The following is a 22,959-nucleotide window of genomic DNA, read 5'->3' as shown; positions in this document are numbered from 1 at the left end:
TGTGTATGTTTGTGAGAGAGATGTTTTGAACTGACAGTATTTGTCAAAAAGTAAAAAGGTTTTAAAAAATTTAATAAAATACTGGATTTTCTCACATGCTGTGTGTGTTTGAGAGCATTTTGTCTATGTACAGTAAAAATACATGTAAAATTGGTTAGGAGTTTTTTTTTCTTAATTACGTGTTTAATTAAGTGTTTGAACATGGTGTGACTGGTGAAATGTATAGTACCTTACCAAAACAGGGAATTGTGTGCAAGGGTGTTGGACAAATACTTGGCCCCTCTATGAACACTGTGGCCCCTTAATGGCCCCTTTACTCAGAAATATCCTAGATCTGCCACTGGTTGTTTCAAAGCACTATACATATAAAGTTGGATTGGATTGGACTAAGGCCTCAATCAGAAAACAAGAAGCCATTCTTAAGTTAGGACAACAGGTGATGACATAAGAACTTGACTGGAAATCAGTGGCAACAGGTGTTATGGAGGGTTGAATTCTCCCCAGAACTGCCCCTATTGAAGCAGTGTTGGATCATCTTGACAGAGCACAGAACAGAAAGGCAGCCAACATCCAAAGAAGAGCTTTGAAATGTTCCTGAAGAAGCCTGGAGAACTATTGCTGAAGTCTACTTAAAGAAATGACAAGAAAGCTTGTCTGAGAGGGTTAAGGCTGTGTTGAAACATAAAGGTGCTCTTATAGAATTATACTGACTCTTTTTGTAAAAACAAAGTTTTGTTTGCCCTATGTATTAGAAATATTTTAGGAATAAGTAGGGGCTCCAGACTTCAGCACAGCACTGTTCAGTTATTGGACACTCACTTACTCATTCTTCATTTTTAGAGTTGGTGCAACAAAAAAGTAAAACAAAATGACTGTACAATTAAAATCTGTACCGTCTTCACTTTGTAATTACTTGGTTATATTTTAGGTCGAGCCGAGCAGTGAGGAGCATGAATGCACGCGATGGAGTACTTTCCTGCATAGATATCATAACCGTTTTGAATGACGTGGACTTCTTTCTGTAACGCACCTCAACAACTGAGCTGTTTCCTGAGTATTGCATCTGTCTGAGAGACTTTTTCTGTAAAAAAAAATAAAAAAAAACAATTTTCTGTGAGTTAAGTCTCTTTTTGGCCCATTTTACCAGATAAAATGAAGCTGCCTTATGCTTATGCACAGACACACAAAAAGTTTGAAAACGAAACTGCCATCCAAACGGCAATCAGAGTTTCACGTCTCCTTCCTTATCACGCGATGCGAAGAAAAAATGTTTTTGGAACATGTTTTGGACTGACTCATCTGGCGGAGTATCTTTCAGAGAAAAAATGCGAGGACGGATCCAAGCAAGGGCTGAGCAAACAAAATATGGTGGTTGAAAAAGAAAAAACATAAAAAGTCATGATGTCAAAATGAGGTGATCACTGTTCCAGAGGTTAGAATGAGACAGAGACTTTCCAACAACAAGTTTCAACAAGTTACGCTCTGGATTTTCTAATTTCATAGAACTAGTAGAAAAAATATATTCTTAAGGGCGGAAGAGTGAGCACACAAAGCACATATATGCATCCACATGCAGGCGTACACGTGATGTAATGTGCATACTGTATATTAATGTAGAAATTAAGGCTAAAATTGCTGGTATTTTGTAAGTTCCAAACACTTTGATCAAATCTATTCCAGTTCGGCATTAACACTGCTGGTAAATGCTTTAATTGAACTCCTCCTTATTATTTAATGCTCTTGAATGTAAGCTTTAAATCTGTTTTAAAATGACCTGTCCCAGAGTGACTTTTGGGCCCTTTGATAGCTTTCACATGTATGTTTAGCGCCATGTCAAGTGCCACGTGACAGGGTTTGAAGTCGACAAGGAATACAGTCATGAGTGGCATGTCTATGATCCAATACCGTGAGTAGAACTTGGACGATGCAACCAATGAGAGATTACTTCCTCATTGCAGTCTAGGGTGGTTCTCGGTGTGTATTTGTACGTTACGGCCTCCCCTGCTGGGCTCCGGATGAGAAGAGAAGAGGCGGGGACGGAGTGGTCTTGCAGGGAGAGAGATGTGAAGCAACCCCAGGGGAATGTGAAACTTAAGGCCTGAAATTACCAACAAGAAGGCGTGAACGCGAGCCAAAAGACTTCACGTATTCCCTTGTTTCTCATGGAAGCAGATGGATTTGTGAGGAGGCGTCGGATGACAGCGGAGACCACAGGCAATGATCCCGGGGTTGCAGGAGCCTCTGCTGGGGCAGAAGTTCGATGGCTGGGGGGCAGATTCTGGGGAGTTTCTGAAAGTATCGTGGGGAGCCTGACGCCTCGGATCGGAGGGGAAACAGAACTGCAGAATGTTAACTTTGTCTGTGGTGCCCAAGATGCACAAACAGAGGACTCTGAACCAGACTATGAGGGTTTGCCACAGGGAGCTTCCACCAGCACCCACATGTTGGCTGGAGCCGTGGCTGGGATCATGGAGCACTGCCTCATGTTCCCGATCGACTGTGTTAAGGTAGCATAGCTCACGGGCTAACCATCTTAACCACAACTTGTTAAATATGTTGAATGCTTTCACGAGCTGATCTGTGCTGTGTTCTGTGGATGTTATTATTGTAGCCGTCATGCACGTTAGCATAGCTCATTAGCTTTTTGGCTAACCTAAACACGCTGCAGAGCTGACGGCTGTAAGGACAAGGTCAGTCGGCTCAGTTACGTTTTACTACCTTAGCTAACAAATTAGCATGTTGTTCGGACTTGTGTGTGTATAACTGTTGCTACAGGGTAGTTTTAGTACATGTTATCTAGCTAGATGAGCTAACTGAGTCACTTTGTGTGTAACCATTAACTTGGACACAATCAAATCTGCTCTAACTGTTGTCGAAACTTCAGCGGATATGATGTTGTGTAACGAAATGCATCCAGTGAGTTAGCTACGGTGGCCCTGAGGTACCAAACTCCAAACAAAAAGTAAAAACAAAAGTAGAAACATGTTCAGGTAAACACATTTTGCTAATTGAAACAGTTAAAAAGAAGACACAACAGCTAGACATTTCACAAAACAAAGTATGCAACTGTACTTCTCGTAAGGCGTAGAAATTTACAAAAAAAATGTAATTAAACCAAACTTTCAAAAAGAATAACAAAAGCACCTGTCATAACAGTGAGCAACCCAGGAGCAACTTTGCCAAATCCCTTCGTATTAATTTACAAGAGAAACATCCTGATTTCAACTTCGACAGCCGTTTTCAGAGACCATAGCTGTACTGACAAGGTTAACGGGGTTACAATTGTTTCTGACAACTTGCACCTTTACCCCACAGAAACACAGGAGCACCTCCATCTTGAGACAAATGGTCTCCTGCAAATCCACATAGGACCACCTGTTGCCACATTCCCAACTCCCAGTATGATACTAGAATCTGCTACACGCACATTATGCCTAATTTTTTTGCAAAGGTCATTTGATCACGGGTCATGCAACTTCACAAGACCCGTTCTTGTCATGAGTTCTTTGGGTGCTCTAATTCTGGAAAGAGGCTTGTCTCATTGCCCTAAGAGGCCAGAAGTTGTTGGAGCAACACATTAGATGTGGTTGGATAGGCAGAGACCATGGAGAGAGGCCAAGCAGTAATGAGTTAAATATAGTCCGCTGTTCATGTAAGGCCAATAGCTGTTTGTCTGCTCATAATGCTCTCCTGTTTGTAATCTGCCTCTACCGCAGCCCTGAATCCTGAACAGTTCTGATGTCGACAGAGCCCTCTCTTGTACAGTGTTTGGTACATTGCTGATGCAGCTCAGCATCTTTCAAAGTAGGCAACAGGAAGAATGTCCACCCATCCGTTTTCTGTACCCGCTTAATCCAACTCAGGGTCGCGGGGGCGCTGGAGCCCATCCCAGCTGTCATTGGGAGAGAGGCTGGGTACACCCTGGATAGTTCGCCGGTCCGCCGCAGGGACACAGAGAGAAAAACGAGACAAACAACCATCCACGCTCGTACTCACTCTTAGGTTCAATTTAGAGTCATCAATTAACCTGACATGCAAACTCTAGGAAGAATGTGAAATGAATAAAAATCAAGTGCAGCAAGAACCTGCAGACTGACTCATAGCGTTCATAAACGCAAGCCTAAACAAGTGGAGGAATCAACCTATAGAGAGAAATGGGTAATGTGGAAAGTAATCATGACAGTAGGCTTTGCTTTGTGTAAAGTGGCTAGCTTTTCTTTTTTATCAGGGGGCCTAAGGTTTAGATTTTCTTAAGAAACGATGTAGTCTTAGTATTGAAGAAGGCTGTCACTTATTAAGTTATACATCCTTAGGTAATCCCGTTCTTTGGCTGCGGATGTAAAGAAGCGTGCGTCACTTGTAAGAAAAAGAAAAAAAAACGAACCTGTGTTTGCTTTTACTAAGCAGAGAGCACTGTTTATATTGAGTACAAAGGTCACTGCTTTCTCGTTATGCTGACGCGGGTTTATTGATGAGCACTGCCGAGCTATAGCTAGTATGGCCTTTTTTCATGTGCTCGGATCGAGCAACCGTGAAAGAGCGAGCATCGGAGTGCAGACACCGAGTTGTGCAGCTGCAATAAAAACGTGACACGAGGCTGTGTTTGTGCTGTCTCTGTGGGGTGCATGCTCATACAGTGGGGTGTGAGTTTGTCCATCCAACTGGAAGTTTGGTATTCAGGGATTATGTCGCTGCCAGTTCCTCAGACAGACTCACCGACCCACTCCATCCCAGTACAACCCTTTCTTAATATTAAATCACAGGTGACTGAAACACTGGTCCTTTTCACTTTTCTTTCAGATAGTGTTTACACAATTATTATTTACCCCTGTGTGTGTGTGTGTGTGTGTGTGTGTGTGTGTGTGTGTGTGTGTGTGTGTGTGTGTGTGTGTGTGTGTGTGTGTGTGTGTATGTCTGTTTAAAAGGAAGAGAGAGGTTCAGGGTCACGGGGAAAAGAGGATTAAAGGAAGTCAGCTTATGTCCCCTTGTGACCCTGGAGCTTGTAACTGCATACTTCCTTCTATTGAAGCATTCATGTACAACAACATAAACCACACCCAGTGTCCAACACCTCATTTCCTGCTTTTGACCCCGATTCACTCTGCAGTCTGCTCGTATACATCTTGTATTGCCACACTGCCATAGGAAAACATACGTAGGGGGTAAAAATTGTGCATCCCATTCTAATTGGTCTGGGGTCAAATAAATTCCAAATATTTTGAAGTGTAGTTTCATCGTGATGCTGGCTAAGATGGTTGGTCTCTACATTCCAGTGTTCTCTCTTTTCCAGACACGAATGCAGAGTCTCCAGCCCGACCCTGCGGCCCGCTACAGGAATGTGATGGATGCTCTTCGCCGAATCATTGCCACAGAGGGAGTCTTGCGTCCGTTGAGAGGCCTGAATGCTACGGCAATTGGGGCAGGACCTGCTCATGCGTTGTACTTTGCCAGCTATGAGAAACTCAAAAAGACTCTGAGTGATGTCATTCATCCAGGGGCAAACAGTCATTTGGCTAATGGTACCATAAAGCATGCATATATACATATATATATATATATATATATATGTATGTATATATATATATATATATATATATATAGTATCAACCATAAATGTGCACATTATATGTGGCCTATTTTCATAATCTGAAATCACAGTTTTGGTTAAATTTCAAGCCTAATGCCAAAAATCCTTCTGTGTGAGCTCAGTGAAGCTGCTGACTCAGCCCAATTTGTTAAGAAAAGAACCAAAACCTGCCAAGTCGTCAAATGGGATCGAGCCTTTTCTTAGCCGTGCACTGCAAAGCGCCATCTCTCTCTTGCTTGTAAGCGAGAAAATGTGTCTCGTGGGTCTCGAGCTCAGCTTCGAAATCGAAAGAGATTCCAGCAGAGATGCAGTTTGGGAAGCCTTGCTCCAAATGTGCAACTTGCTGTTATTTTCTTGTTATCCCTGCTCTTTCTCCTCTCTCTGTTCCAGTGTAGTGGGAGGCTGGGTAAGTCCTCTTTCTCCCATCTTATCTGCTCATTGCCTCATTGCCTGGAGTGTCGGAGGTTTGGTTTAAGAATCTCAAAGGAGCCTTGTCCACTAGGTGTCTCTCTTTGCTTAGCTTTGGCCCTTCTGGAAGTGCTCAGAAGAGATATTTTGTTACCTGTAGACCATCCATAAGCTCTGCTCTGCTATTCTAATGCTTTGAGGATGAAATATGCAGCTTTTGAGAGTTAGGGCGTGAGCGCGGTGAAAAGCCTCCTCATGACTGCCTGCTCTCGTGTCCTTATTTTTCCTCTTCATGTGTGGTAATTGCCGAGACGTGTTTGTTTCAGGGGCAGCTGGTTGCGTGGCCACATTGCTTCACGATGCAGCCATGAACCCAGCTGAAGGTAAGGGCAACACATTTCCACAACATTTCCACCACACGAGTTGGGGGTATAAAGATATTTTATGTCTCAAAACAAGCGTTTTGAGTTTCAGAGAAGTAGCTTGCAGGTGGCAGGCTCGGCTGAACTATCTTCACATGTTGGCTTTAAACCGGCAGTCTCAGGCACACACTTTCCCAGCTGTCTGCGGTCCACCTGTCCAAACATGTCGGCAGAAGGACACTGGACTGATTCCTCTCGTGCAGCTGTTTGACAGAGTGCAGCTGTCTGAGCAAATGCTACCAAAATGATTTACTGGATGTCTCTGTATGCTTGCATGTTCATTAAAGGAAAGGTTTGCTTCAGATATCATATCAATAATTATTTTTCCTTTTTCCATGTTTCTCACCTTGCTGCCGTCTACCCTGGACACATCTGGCCCTCCCTGCTGTCGATTCATCTCCACAGTTGTGAAGCAGCGCATGCAGATGTATAACTCCCCCTACCGCGGCGTATTGGACTGTGTACGCGCCGTGTGCCAGAAAGAGGGCGCTGCGGCTTTCTACCGCAGCTACACCACGCAGCTCACCATGAACGTGCCCTTCCAGGCGCTCCACTTCATGACCTATGAGTACCTTCAGGAGCTGCTCAACCCTCACAGACAGTACAATCCCTCCTCCCACATGTTGTCCGGAGCTTTGGCTGGAGCAGTAGCAGCAGCGGCCACCACACCTCTGGATGTCTGCAAGACGCTGCTCAACACCCAGGAGTCTCCTGCCCTCAGCTCCTCCGGGCAAAGCCAAGGAGCCCACAGACACATCTCAGGCTTGTCCCACGCCTTCCGAACAGTTTATAGGCTGGGCGGCCTGCAGGGCTTCTTCAGGGGAGTTCAAGCGAGGATCATCTACCAGGTGCCCTCCACAGCGATCAGCTGGTCGGTCTACGAGTTCTTCAAGTATGGACTAACCAAGCGCCAGCACGACAAGAGGAAAATGCAGCACTCGGAGGCCGAGTCGTAGATAGCTTGTTGGTTTAATCTTTGCTAATATTGCTCTGCCCCTCTCCGTGGGGGCGAATTAATACGCACATAGAATCCGACTAAAATATGCCTCAGTTGCCCCAACCCTCTCAGACACAGCAGATAAGAAAGACACCTTCAAAGGCAGTTTGAGCAGTTCTGTCTCTGCTGCCCTACTTCACGAGTCGGTAGGATTTGAGCTCTGTCGTTTCTTTCTTGCAGGAGAAAACGTTCTCACAATATTCTAGAGTTTGGCAATATAGATGATGTTTGAAAGCCTTTTCAGTGATCACTGCGTTTGTCGAAGCTGGGTGCACGTGCGAGGAAGAGGAAAGCTTGCCAGCAGGGGGCAGTCGTGTTACTCTGTCAACTCTTGCAGCTTTATGAGCTTAGCTGTCTTAGGACCAGATTTTTGATTTCACCAACTCAGACTTTTTAAGTGAAAATGACGATGGACTCACTATCCCACGTAACACGCAGAACCATTCGGTCCTGATTTCTTTTCAGCCGAAAAGCGTTTTAGCCTTTTGGCATCCAAAGAAAATCAAATTTTCTCACACACGTGCATTTCCTGACATATGTCGGTGTCCATATACCCTCAGAGAAAGTTTAGTCAAACCCAGCAGGCATAAAGTCGTCACATTTTCTAATGTTGACTAATTGATGAACATAATTTGAAACGTCATCCGGTGGGATGTGTTTCCACGGGCCAAACCTCTGACGCATGTAGGGGTCCTTTTGAATAGCTTTTGGCCGCAAAAAGAAATTGATTTCATTAATTTATTTTCCCCCTCTTGGCACTATTGAAGATCGTTACCCATTATTTAATCCGACGGTAAAATTCAAGCTTGTTTATCTTTTAATTTATATTTCAAAGTTATACCATGAATGCAATTCTTTTTTTTTTCTTTTTTTTTTTCTTTTTTTTCTTTTTTTTTTTTCATTAAATATGTTGGTTTTGTTTTTTTTTTTTTCCCTCTGCTGTGACCACCCACGATGTACCTATTTGACAGAGTAAACGAGGACGGCTTTAAGATGGCATCATCTGTGTGTTTCCAGCTTGTGACTCAGTGAGTTTCAATGTTTGTCGCCATACTGTGACCAAAAGAATTTGACTCGGCGGGGTTCGATATCTCTCGACGTATATCTGAACCGACATCGAGTGCACGTAAATGGAAGCTGTCGTTCTTACTGATAGATGTCTGATTGTTTCTGACACTGAATTGCACTTGTTGAATAAAGACTCTGCAGCGGGGCTCTGCTCACTGCTCGTAAAAAAGAAGGGAATGGCCCTTTTATGCCTTTTTTGATGCGTCAGTGGAACGTTTTTTACAAATTCACCTTTCAAAACAGTAAAATGGCTGAGTTGATTAGATTGAAAGCTGTTTTTTTTTTTTTTTTGAGGGTTGAAACCGAAGAATAGGCTTAAATGACAGCAGTTCGGCACATCTGCACTGCCAGTAACGCGCACCAGGTTGGTGTGCGTCTGCAGGTATTTATTTTCCGAGTACAGTTGTTTTGTCTTGGGCACAGGTGCAGATTTCAACTTTGACCCTCGAGGCTGCAAACGCAACGTGAACTTGTGGGTGTGCAGCCTGCATACAAACAACTGAAAGAGTGAAGCTTTAGAATTCAGCGGCTGATGCACGACAGGGTAAACTCAGATAAGAGAAGAGACGGCGATGAACAAGGACAAGTATGTTTAAACCTAATATTAGTTTCTGAGAAGAAGGAGATATGCCATTACGTAACCTAACACAAATACAAAAAAAAGATTTACACAAAGTAGAAGGCGACGCCAATGTGCAACTTTGGGAGCAGACAACAGAAAAATACTGTATTTCTATCTTCATGTAGAACCACGCAGAAACTGGACTGATTTAATATTTTTATCTGAAATGGGGAGAAAATAAATAAAAAAGTAGATACTTGGACAGTATAAACTCCACAAAAGTTAATCGTCTAGTTTTGAAAGTCTTAATGAAATTGATCTGGATTGGCAGCAAAACACGGTGGATTCTGCTTTTAATCATCTTCCACCTCTTTGCATAAAATACAGTCAGATTTTGTGCAAATGTAAACAAACACCGCTGAAAACATTTCTGCTAAAATGACATCGACTCTTGTAATGATCATCTGAATAACTCAGAAGTGGTTTAACATGAACTGATACAGTTGTTAATGGAAGTGAGAATTTTAACCAGAAGTTGGTCTGTGGTTTCCCCGTAGGTTCAAATAAAGTCCGACAATCCTTTTGACGTGCTCGCATCATTGCCCTTTTTGGGGAGAAATGTTAAAACAAACCAAGATCCTCTAGCCAGAATACATTAAGTGGATTTGTGAGTTTAAGAGAAGCTGGCTTAATGCTCTTGCAGATTACAGTGAGGAGTGACAGCTCCCCACCCCAGCCTCTGCATACACACCCACTTACATCCATGCATGTCAGACAGGCACCTGTTCAAACAGGGAGAGTTAATGAACTGTCTCTGTCGCTCACTCTCTCCCACTGTGCACGCATGTACAGTATACAGTATGTGTGGTCTGTAATAGCTTTTAGAAGTCCCTGCGTGTGTGAGTGCACGTCTCTTTCTTAAGTTGCTCAGCCTCTGTGTCTGTGGTGGTGATCGGCTGAACGGCGTTTCATGAGAAGAACAAACGTGATGAAAATCCAGAAATCAAGCCGTAGACACCAGATCTCAAAGCTGGACTGATTCTTTCTGAACCCGAAAACACGACATGTCACAAAGCGCCACAGCGCTTTAGAAAACCTGTTTCAGAATCAGGATGGAACAGGAAACACACCCATCCAACTTATACCGGAGCACAATGCTATAGTAAACACAACCGTGAAACATAAGACGGCTTTTTCAGAACACTTCTTTGCTCTAAAGATAAGAAATACGATGTTGATGCACTGGACCTCCCTCCCTCTGTCCTCCACCTCATTGATGAAACACTCCTGTTGTCAGTGGTGTGGTTGGAGGCTCTGGCCTGTGGAATGAAATTCCATCACAGTGCGGTTCCCTTCAGTCATCGTACAAACACAGCTGTCAAAAAATGGCAGCGAACTGTCCTCTTCGTGTGAGCTGTCGGGTGAAGCTGTCACTCCCAGAACTTTCTTGTAGAAATCAGCTACAAGCAAATAACCATCAGGGTTTGATTTTGAAAATTTCCTTTGTGCACAAAGTAAAGTAGCAATGAGGAGCACATGTACATGTGGCTGCCCTAACTGTCGCCCTGGCAGAGGCGTATGCTTGCAGGTGATGCAGATGTTTGAATATGTGCCAGTGAGAAAAGAGCAAATAAAATCAGTAAAGTTAATAATAGTTGGGTTCAGTCTAAGTATGCCAGCTTCACATTGTGAAAGCTATGATAAAAAAAGTACTTCACAAAACAGACAAATAATTAGAGCCCAATTCGCTCATAGTTTTATTTCATATGCTTCAATTTTCTAAAATAGAGGATTTTCCTCATCACCACACAGATGTGCCTCTTGCCATCATCCATAGCAAATGCTCCACATCAGCTCCTGTCTCTTTAAGGTACTCCTGTAGGCCCGGTCTGGTAGGACTGGTCAAAAAAGGTAGGTGTTACCACTTGGTCTGAGGTGGGCCACACAATCCAAAAGGCAGATATTATGCATAAGCATTTCTTGGTGATTTACTGTTGATGAAAAATAAGCTTGGACAGTAAGTGAAGCATTTCAGGCAGTTTGGTTCTTCTTTGGTGTGGACTATGAGCTTTATAACACTATAAACATTAACAATAGAGAACAGAAGAAAGGAAAAACAAAATTTAAAAGTCTAATAAATCCTCTTTTAATACAGATATGTGCGGAAACGATAGACTGTACTTAAAAGAAGAAAATAGCTTCTGAGCTTGAAAAAATGTAAACGAGTCCACAGAGTATTAAATCTTTGGCCAGCAGGGGGCGACTTAACGAAATGAAGAGCAATGACTAACCTGCAGGTTTGATAATCACCATTTTCTTAGGTATTTACCAGCTAGGTCACTCATAGTCTGCTCCCAAAACCCCTCTTTTCCTTGTTAGGAAAATACTTAACAGTTTGTGTTTCCCAACTTCTCAACCTTTGGTTAAAGCTAACTCACCAGTTAACAACTGGTTCTATCAGTCACTATCTCATGTTGATGTGATGATGCGACATATGCATCAGTTGTCTGTACAGTGGGCTCTTTTTGATAATGGTTAGGATTCTCTGTGACGTTCAAATGTCTGACTTCTGCTCAGATTAAACACAACTATGATATTTTACTTAACTACGTATGTATGTCACCTGTGCCTAATCATTTAGGTTGAGGGCCTAAACCTAGTGTATGCACGAACCTAAGCAACAACAAGCAAGTGACAACGCAATTTTCATGACAGATAATGAAATATGCACATTGGTCCATGGAAAATACGTAGCACTTTGACAATAATGACAGAAAACCGAACGATATTTGAATTTTCTCTCCTCTGTTTCCTTGCTCGCCCTTCAAGTGAAAGATTGCTGGTTCAAATCCTGTCCAACTCAAAACTTTCAACAGCCCTTTGGTTTTTTTATTTCCTCAATTCCCTACTTTTTTTGCATTGCTTTCACCCAGTAATGGTTACAGTTAGGAATTTAAAATACAGTGTTGAGATTGAAAACTATGTATTGTCACAGACTATAATGTGTATAACTCAGTGGTCCCAGCTCCCGTTACCTGACGTGACACTTTAGATACATACACATCTACACAGAAACAAAACGACTGCCCACAAAAACGTTGTCATCTCACAATCCACTACGTCTTAGTCTCCTGTTAAGTACCGGGACTTCCTCCATTCTCTACCCATATATTCTCTTTACATTGACACTATAGGGGTAAACACTAAGTAAAAACAGGGGCTCCTGGCCAAGCTTGAGTATGCGATGAGTTCATAGTCTAAATATGTTCAGTAAACTGCAGAGCCATATCTGCAGAGCCTGAATTAGGCAAAAAAAAAAGGCATCTTTCATCCATCCATCCATTATCTTCCGCTGCTCCGGGGATCGGGTCGCGGGGGCAGCAGCTTGAGCAAAGAGACCCAGACGTCCCTGTCCCCGGCCACTTCCTCCAGCTCTTCTGGGGGGACCCCGATGCGTTCCCAGGCCAGCCGAGAAACATAGTCTCTCCAACGTGTCCTGGGTCTTCCCCGAGGCCTCCTCCCAGTGGGACGGGCCCGGAACACCTCACCGGGGAGGCGTCCAGGAGGCATTCTCACCAGATGCCCGAGCCACCTCATCTGACTCCTCTCAATGCGTCTTTCATTATCTATTTAAACATAAAACTATTTTGACAAGAGATAAAGGTCTTGTTACAGCAATTATACACTTATAAGACAGAATTAAGCAATAATACACAGGAAAACAATTTAATTTCATAATTGACTATTTCAAATAACACAGGCTTAAAAACAGATAAAGATGTCTTGTGCATGTATGTGAGTGTGTAACTCAGTAGCTGCTGCCACCTAAACAAGCTGTGAGCCCTTGCTTTCCTCAATTTGATCACTTTTTCAAGGCCGTTTTGTCTGACTTCATTGCGATGGTAGCGCATGTAAAAACACACACATACACCTATGTTATATTTCTACCCCCGTTATTCAACATAATCATGACTAGTCTGACTCTAACCTTAAACCACCCCTTAAATCACTCCAAATTTGAATTATTTCTTGTATGATTTACTTTAGTAATATGACTTTACCGTAGACAGTTTCTCTTATGGAAAGGAAACACGTGCATACACCCCCTTGTGTATTGGTGATTTGGAAACTCAAGCCCGCAGTCAAAGCCCCTTACAGCAAGCACCTGGGTGTTTTCATACACACAAACACACACATCAATGGTATTTTGGAATGTTAGAGCCTGACGGACGGAGGTCCTCACCAGCAATTCTCCCAGTTGCTCATCTTCTGTCCTCCCTCTCCATATCTATTGGACTTTCATTGTTTTTCTTCTCATATCTCTCTCCATATTTTAAGCCAAATCCTGACTGGACCACTCAGCATGAATTACAAAGTGATACAGGATTATGCCATAATATCACATTTATTCAGCGATGGCTGACAGCGAATGAATGAGGTGGGATTACAGACTCTTCATCTAACACTCTTGGATACACTCATACAGACACATACATGTTGTGATCTCACGCTCCTTTGGGGGTGCTGCCAGATAAAGGAGCTGTTGCTGCAATCCCTTTGGCTGCTGCGGTCTCTTCCTCTGAGGGCAGCCTTCAGGGGAGGAGAGCAGCCAGAAGCGTTGGAGAACCCAAGAATTAAAGCAGAGCAGGGAATTTGAGATCATTTAAGAAGCATGAGATGCAGAAGAATTTCAACCAGCCAGACAGGCCTCCAGGTAAAACTGGGATGACAACGCTTTGGAACCTAATTACATACAAAACTATGAACTATAAAAAAAAAAAGCACAATATACATGTGCATTATTGAGAACAGGATTTTGACACATTTGGAAATAAGGGTCAAAATTGCTGTATTGAGTTCCAGCTATATGCAAATCCATGTACAGGCATATCTTTAAGTTCCTGGTAACTACTTTCTTCGAAACTAGGAATCCAATAACCAAGAACACCTCCCGATTAGCATAAAAGTATTATGTCACTGACATAACTTAGGTGTTGTGGATCGGCTCTCGTGATGGTTGAATGGGAGAAGATATCCTAAAAACTTAACTCTTGTGTTGGTTTTTCAAGTGGTCAAGATCCTGAGCAGATATTTGAGTCTCTCTAAAATAGCATTAATCTATAAACTGTGTATTTGTGCAGCAAGAGATCCTCCTTCCAACATTCCATGTTAAGGAGTTTCACCATTATGGCAGATGCTCTTATCCCTGTATGTTTGTACATTCATTTTACCAACACTATATCATCATATCAGTCAAAAGAAAGCGGTAGTTTTGAAATCAAAATGATTCTATCCATCAGTACTGCGATACTTTAGTAATGATGTCAGTCTTAATCTGGTCTCTTGAAACTACCTTTTTGTTAGCTTCCAGTCAGGTTTCAGAGCACTTCATGCTACCCAGACCGTTCAGTACAATTAGTGTTCTTCAAGATAACCTGGTGTGCCTTCCAGATCATAGAGACCCACAGATGAAGCCCCGCTGGTTGCTTTCAGGTCAGTTTGTGACACTGTGGGACTCTGTATCAACTGAGCTCATACACACAAAATCATTCCTACATTCCTTTTATTTCCTTCTTAAAGTTTTTGTCTTTGTAAAAGCTTTTGGAAATGCTTGATGGATATTTTGTCATTTTCAAATCCTTTGAAAAGGATCTTGTTTGTTTTGTTGTTCCTCTGTCCTCTATATCAACTGGCTTTATTCTTGATTCACGTGCCTCATCTTGTCTTTTTGTAACAGTTTTTCTTCTCCTTTATCATTAATCTTACATCCCAGACAGCTACTAAAATGCCAATGTGTCTTTTCAACTACAGTGTCTTTGACTCTCTGCATCATGGCTAATGGAAGTTATTCTCTTAGTGATGTTTTTGCAGACCATGTTTGAGTCAAATAAGCTGTTGAAACCTCCCAGGCTGAAAGCCACCACATCAGAGGGTATGAAATAGAGCTTCGTATCCAGCAGCTGTTGGTGGAAAAGGAAAAGCTTTTTCAAAACTCTTCAGACAGCTACTTCACATTAGAGGCCCAGAAAACCCCGGAGCAGGAAAAGCAAGTTTTTCGGGGGACAGCAGGAAAAGCTGGATGCACTGGAGAAAAGTTTAGAGGACAAAACTGCAGCTGCATCATCAACAAAAAAAAAAAAGAAAAGAAAAACTGGAGGAGGACAAGACAGACATTGATAAAAAAAAGAATCAAGGCTTGCAGGACCAGAGGAAACAACTTGAAAACAATCTAAGTGAACTAGAAAAAGAAAAGAACCAGTTTGAAGAGGCAAAAACAAAGGTGAAAGAGACAAAAAAAACTTTAAAGAAGAAAAGAAAAAGATCACAAAGGAGAAAAAAGAAAAAGAAGAAACCAAGAAAAAAAAACAAGAACTTGATGTGGAAATCAGAAAAGTTGACTAAATGATTTTGAGGAAGAAATGAAAAAAAAGCAACACACGAACAAGGAACTGCCGCTGGAAAGAGACAGATTTGGAAGTAGTTGGAAAACAGCTGGAAGAAGAATAGAGATAATTCTTTGCAGAAAAGAGCAAAACAATGGAAATCATTAAAGAACTTCAGCTGAAAAACAAGAATTTAGAGAGGGAGAAAATACGCTTCGAAGAATAGAAGAAAGAATTCCTGAAGAAAAAGAAAAAAGCCTTGGAAATGATTACAGAGTTGCAGCTGGAAAAGAGGGACGTTGAAGAGGGTAAGAAACAACTGGAGGAAGAATGGAGAGAACTTCTGGAGGAAAAGGAAAAAATGGAGGTAGCAGCAAAGAATTTGGAGGAGGGTAAGAAACAATTGGAGGAAGAAAAGAGGAATTTTCAAGATGTAGAAAAAAAGAGGAAGAACGGGAAAAGGCATCAAAAAGAAGGAAAATGATATGGGCATTAACAAGACAAGGAAGAAAAGAAGGTTAAAGTAAAGGATCAGCAAGAGAAAAAGAAGAGAGGATTCTGGAGCTGGATGAAAAAGAAACGTGGTGACAGGAGGGTTGAGGAAGCTGCTTCTTGTTTTGCTCAGGCTGAACAGCAGCTCTCTCTTTCTCCTCCTGTCTCTGCCATCCATCCGCCTCTACCTCTCTCCACTCTTTCTCATCTTCTTCGTCCACGAACGCCCTGCCCTTCCTCTGTCTTCCTCTCCTCTCCTCGACCCACACCCCTTTTTCCTCTGTGCCCCTGTTCATCATCAACATCTCACCAGTTTTCTCTCAATTATCCGTCAACCATTCCTCTACATCCCACCCTCTGTTACTCCTCTCCCTTTCCTTCAACCTCCTCCCTCCAGCACTCTATTTCCTACTCTCATCACTATCTCTGTCTACCCCTTTTTTATCTACCTGCCTTCTATCCTCTGCTCCCATATAACCTTGCTCTATTACTATTCCTCCCACGAAACACCCACTTACCCATATACCTTTCCTTACCTTTACCTCACTGCCTCCTTTTCTCTATTACCTCTGTACATTCCTCCACATCTCACCCTCTGCCATTGTTCCCCTTTTCCTTCAATCTCTTACCTCCACCCCCTACTTCATTGTCAGACTGTTTGGAGGAGACTGATCTGAGTTTATCGTCAGAACTGCATCTGATCAACAGGTGAACACTGAGGTGTACTTGGATTTGAGTCGTCTTGGAGCCATTTCAACTGTTTGCTGAGACGGTGCTATAAACTGGGGTAAATTTGCTAAGTCGTGTTAGTCACAAAACATAGATGGCGTCCATGTAGTGTCCAGTCCTGCAGGTGAAGTCCTAAAACTGGGCCGATCCACAAACACAGACACAACCGTGTCATTTCATCAGTGACCGCAGTAGTCTACCAGGTGCAACATTAATCAGTCACAAACAAGGTACCAGGTTGATAATCCAGAACCTGCAAATCACCAACATCCAGGTGGAGCTTGTTTCTTCTTGCTACAACACAGGCCATAAAAGCAAAAACCTGAGTCTCATGCCAGCACTTTTAGAATTTTCAAGGCTTTAGAAGAGTTTCATGCCAAGATGCTCCTTCAGAAATGGTAAGAAGCCTACGTTTTCTCTTCATACATCCAAAAGTATGACAAGTGTCCTGCCACAACCAATAGTTTATACAGCCCGAGCAATATTTACACCTGGGGTTTTAGTCAAATTAAGGGTTTCAACGGTCTTAAGTGGGAAAACAGCATGTTCTGTTTATGATGCAAATTGGCCCTCTTTGTCTGATGTCACCTTTCAGTCATAATGTTCTACAATTTGCAAGGTATTGTGTGCTATCACAGAGATCATATTTTCCCCATTTTTAAATGTCCGTTCCAATTATTCAGTCAGGTGTACTTATCTGTTTTGCTCACATTCATTTTATGTCAAGGAGCCAATAGCCTTACTAGTACTGTTTTTACACCAAAACTAGCATGTTAAAACAGCTTTTTTTTTTAAAGTGGGTACCCCTGTAAAAACAAGCTGATTAAAGCCTTTCACATTGTGTGCAGTAACGGGTTTATCATCAGTGCTCTGTGGGCCACAACTTACCAGCTGATTATACCTCATCCTCACAGAGGACAGGGGGTCACTGTGGCAACACGAGGGTTGGCATTACATTTTATCCTGCAGGCTGTGCTTCTGATAACCATGACTATGAGATAATCAGAATAGATGCTTTTGACAGGGCCAGAGACATGAGCCAAAATCAGTCAGTCTTGTGTCTTTTTGTCTGTGAGTTGTTTAAAGCATCTGTGTGAGATGTTATGGTCTGTCACTGTGTGTTTTTGTCAGGGAAATGTGAGCCATTCTCATTTTTGTTGCTCCAACCGCAGCGTATTCATCATCCTCCAGAATCCCTCCAAAACACAGGTGTTTGTTTCCCATTCTTACTGAGCCAAGCTGGAGATGATTAAAATTGACATCTACTGCAGAGTTATCTGGCTTTTTTTCTTTTTTTGACGAGTGTAAAAGGAGCTATGAGTAAACTATGCAGTTACACTTGTCAGTGTGTGTGAAAATGAAGTCTTCAGCCTTCCTGCAAAATCTTTGCGGAGTAAAATCAGTTGTGGTTGCTCCTACTAAAAATGTTTCTAAGTTTTTTTTTCTTTTTTTCAAACCTTTCAGGTTTGCTCAGTATCCCCTGCTGGGAGCAAATAGCACGTGGATGTATGTGCGTTTGCAAAGCACCAATGCAGTGAAGCTACAGAACCATGTCCAAAGCTTCAGCTGGTTCAAAGAGCATGGTTAAAATTAGAATGATAAATCCAGTTAGGGCTTCCACATATTTCAGTTCAGGGTTGAGTTCCAGTCATGTCACATCACAGCTGCCTGGGAAACACTCCTGGGAATATGTGTCCATGTCACAATCTACATCCACATATTATACATTTTCAGGTAAAACTGGGCAGCTCCATAATATATACTTGGTTACAAAAGTGCATGTAAACGTAAGCTATATTTTCTACTCTCGTCTTTTTAGATTACTCAAAAAGCTCTGTTCATAACGTTTTCAACGACAGAGATATGACAAATACTTCTTGGCTGTCTTTTGTTAACCCAGACATGACACCAAAGATGGCAACATTAGACTGAATTATGAAGCACAGGGCAATGCGGATTCCTGATAAGGGCGAATCAGCCAAAACGACAGAAAGATTATGAAGCTGCTGTGCCGGTCATGGCTTGAAGTTTTCCCATAGCGTTATGCTGTGGAGAATTAGTTTGTGGGGGAGATGCAGCTTCTGTCATCACTTAAGAGAACCAGTTGAAGGAGGGTTCTTCCCACCACTGCCAAGGGTACAAGATGATCACTAACACACAATCAAATATAGCCTTTAAACATGCACTCTCACACAGTCATTCATCTGTGGAAAAAAAAAGCAACTGAGGATAAAACATTTCTCTTTGGTTGCATTTTTAAGTGATACTAAGACCCAGGACAATATGCAGATGTTTAGGTAGCTTTATGTGCATATTATTTTGAAACAGGATCCCTCTCACATCTCATGCAATGAAAGAATATTACGCAAGACTTGCACTGAATAGAACGCTCCTTGATAATTCTGAGTGTTTACAGTAAAATGCCATTGCTAATGAGCCAGAATAGGGAAAGGAGCTCCTACAGGACGGAAACTGATATTTTCAGATGAGCTGGCATGGGTAGCGTGCGATAACTGGAAAAAAATCAAAAGGTTAAAAGAAGAGTTTAGGAGGCTTGTGCAATACTTAGACTGGGTGCATGTGAAAAGACAGACATTTCTTTGTTGCCTAAGGAAGGATCTCCTAATGGAAACTAACCCTGCCATGCTACTTTCATGATCAAAGCAAATGTCTCATACACATAAGCATCCACAAAGAAAAAAAACCCTTGGGCCTTTGGGAGTAAAGTGTTGGCAGGGTCTGGTGAACTGCTGTATTGTTGCAGATGACTGCAGGTGTCCGGCACTTTCTCCCCTCTGCCTTTCCCTCTGTCACAAATGTTGTGACAAATTCCTTCAAAAGGTAAGCGAGGTCATAAAATTGCCTCACAAACGCTTTCCTCAGTGCAAATCCAACATGTGCTCAAGTGCACAGACACACTCAACCCATGCACACACATGGCCGGAGACCAAAAACTTAAGATGTCTCTCAGTGGAGTGGGAGCAGCGTGGACGAGATTCTTTGCATGAGCATGGATGTGTGTGTGTGTGCGTGTGTGTGTGTGTGTGTGTGTGTGTGTGTGCCGAAGCAACACAGGTGCAGTCAGGGACACCGAGGAAGAAGCAGGCCCCCTGCCCTTTGAACTTGATCTTGAAAAGAAAGCTGTCTTTGCTTCCTGTCAAGTAAGCTTAACTATGCCTTCAAGCTCCAGTCAGCACACATCGATTTGGGGAAAAAAAACAAACTGTAAGCCACTTATTTATTCACCAAAAGTACGACGCTGATTACACACATTAAACACTTTACATTTTAATGATCTTTTTATTGATAGTTTTTATTGTTAAATAATTTATTATGACGGACTCAATGAAAACTGTTAGCAAGTTAGCAACTGACACTTTTCCAAAAAGGGAGGATCTGCACAATTTGCATCGCATCCCTTCGTGTGTGTGTATGTATGTGTGTGTGTGTGTGTGACTGTGTGTGTGTCTGTGTCCTCAGAAGACCTCAGAAGATAAAGCACTGGTTCAAGGTTAGGACATAGTTTTTGCATAGTTTGGACTCTCAGTCCAACCCAGTAGCCATGAGAAATATTTGTAATTCCAATGATGTGGCATTAAAAGAAACCCAGAAAATTCCACCTGAATTAGACTAAGAGAGAAAACAAAATAACTCAAAGCAAGATTATATTTGAACCGCTAGCAGGAGACTGGACGATGGAAAGCGTAGGTAATTAGTGGGATGATGATGTCTACAAAATCACACACAGTCTCACGAAACTTACTTGTGGATACTTTCTGTTTGACACAGGAACGAAGAGTCTCCTCCATTGTAGGTGTAGGAGGAGGGGGGAAGTTTGAGAGGCCGTAAGTGCGGCCTGAGTAGTTCCTTTATCAGCCAACTGATAGGAGACGTTTCTGTGTGTGTGTATCAGAGCTGCTCAATGCTTTCCTTGTCTCTGCTTATCATCGTTAATTAAAACATTTGGATTCTTCTGGTCGGCTCTGGAGGAGTGTCTGTCTGTCTGAGCATGTGTGTGGGAGACATGAGAGCGGAGAGGAGTCAAGGAAGGAAATGTTGCAACTTGGAAAACTTCCTGTCCATCTATGGCCTGAGGAGCTCAATGCGCACTCACCCTCGAAAACAGAGAGGCATACTTTTTCTACAAATGCTGATTTAGACTCTTTACACTTCTTATGTCCTCTGTATTGTTTCCTACATGCCCAATCTTGTCTTGGAAGTATATTCCTGTCTTAATTCATATCTTATTCATTACATATTCCTTCTTTAGATGCAACAGAAATGACTGTTATAACGTTTCAAACCAAATCTATCCCATTTCTGATCAAATATACATTGAGGTTTCCTCTTAACCAAACTCCAAACACGATCAAACTGTCAGTCGGGACAAATATGTACATGTATGTATGTGGTATAAATATGAGCACAGGTGAAATAGCAGATCTCATTTAATAAGGCATTTGCCTGTTGTACATCAAGCAATACTACACACAATACAATTAACCAAAGGCTTGTGAAAACAGAAAAGTTTTTAGTTTGGCTTTAAATTCAGACAGATGTGACAGCCCTAATGTCAGCGATAAATGATGAATAGATAACAGAAAAAATGCCAAATGTTGAACGTGAGATATTTTAGTATTTCATGAAAAATATTTGCTCATCTTTACTTTGATGGAGACAAATCTAAAAAATGTTGGGAAGAGAACAACAAAAGTCTGGAAAGGTTAGTGGTGCTAAAAAGAAAGAGCTGGAGCAGCAGCTTTACTAATTAGGTTAATTAGTAACAGAACAGCGATACGATTGAATATAAAAAGAACAATTTACAGAGTTGAGGTCTCAGAAGGGAAGATGGGCAGAATTTAGGAATCTACAAAAAAACTATCACAAGAAATTGTGGAGTAAAAATTTCAGAATAGTGTGCCTCAATGTAAAGTCCATCATCTACAGTAAATAATATCATCAAAAGATCAAGAGAATGTGGAGACATCTCTGTGTGCGAGGGACACAGCTGAAAATCAATACAGGGTGTCCTTAATGTTTGGGCCATCAAACAGCCCTTCATTAAAGCAGGAATGATTCTGTCGTGGAAATCACTACATGGTCTCAGCCTTACTTCCAGAAATCCTTCATTTGTGATCACAGTTCATTGTTCCATCCACAAGTGCAAGTTAAACCTCTAACATGCAAAGAACAGGCCATATTTTAACATGATCCTGAAGTGCTGCTGTCTCCTCTGGGTCACCCATACATACACAGGGAGAACATGCAAACTCCACACAGAAAAGCCCCAGCTGGGAGTTGAACCTGGAACCCTGTTGCTGTGAGGTGATGGCGCTAACCACCACACCACCGTGCAGCCCCAGCTAGAATATTATATCAGAAATGGACAACATTTTATCTCCCAAAACTCCAGCAACTAGTCTCTTCAGTCCCCAGACGTTCACGTTCACATGATGTTCAATAGAGATGGGATGCTACACAGTGGTAAACGTGGCTCGTTGGTACCATCAAATTCAAGATAAGCAAATATTTTTTCTGAACAATTGATAAAATGTCTCACTTTCAACTTTTGATATGTTGTATTCACTATTGTGAATATAATATTGTTTTAGTAGATTTGCTAATCATTGTATTTTGTTTTTAATTTACATTTTACACCACAACCTAACATTTTTAGAACTGTGGTTATAAAAGTACCCCCGAAATTAAGACCCTGGAACCATTTTCAAACTTTAACACTTTTTTTGGACAATATGCAAAGAATGAAGTCTGAAGCAAAGAATTTCTGTTTACACTGATATAAATACAAAAAATATATAAATCACTTGATAAATAAATTGATATTTCAATGCTTTTTACTGAAATAAAGCAAAAGGTCATTTTGCAATAAATAAGCAAAATTAATCTGAAATAAACTGATTTCTAACAATTTATTACACTTAGTTTTAATAACCCTGTTCATTTACTTTTCCATTTATTTTCTATTTTCCTTGATTGAGTATATCATTAATTTTCAATTTGTTTTCTACATTTGCCAAATGAAGCAGAAATACAAGAGGCAATTTGAAAGCAGAGACAAATATGTGAAAGAGAAACATGGAAATAAATGGGAGATATATGGGACATAATAAAGATTTATAGATAAGAATTATAGATAAAAAATGTATAATGATTAAATAAAGACATTATTACCCCCTTGTGTGGGAGCTTGAGCCAATCCCAGCTTCCAATGGGTGAAAGGCACATACTGATCAGTTCCTCAGACTATCATAGGCCAACACAAAGATGCACAGTCATGCATGCTCACACTC

At 41.7% G+C, this 22,959-nt stretch overlaps 1 protein-coding gene across 1 annotated transcript; it reads left to right on the top strand.

Annotated features, from left to right (window-relative positions):
• The first annotated feature begins 1,989 nt into the window (after positions 1-1,989).
• On the top strand, positions 1,990-8,654 carry slc25a28 (solute carrier family 25 member 28). Its single transcript, XM_075478265.1, has 4 exons — positions 1,990-2,507; positions 5,291-5,519; positions 6,322-6,378; positions 6,823-8,654. Exons 1-4 carry the CDS (start codon positions 2,163-2,165, stop codon positions 7,371-7,373), a joined length of 1,182 nt encoding a protein of 393 aa, XP_075334380.1. The 5' UTR covers positions 1,990-2,162; the 3' UTR covers positions 7,374-8,654.
• Positions 8,655-22,959: the final 14,305 nt, after the last annotated feature.

The sequence above is a fragment of the Odontesthes bonariensis genome, chromosome 2 (assembly GCF_027942865.1).
Source record: "Odontesthes bonariensis isolate fOdoBon6 chromosome 2, fOdoBon6.hap1, whole genome shotgun sequence".
Classification (NCBI taxonomy): domain Eukaryota; kingdom Metazoa; phylum Chordata; class Actinopteri; order Atheriniformes; family Atherinopsidae; genus Odontesthes; species Odontesthes bonariensis.
This window is presented reverse-complemented; position numbering and strand designations above follow the sequence as displayed.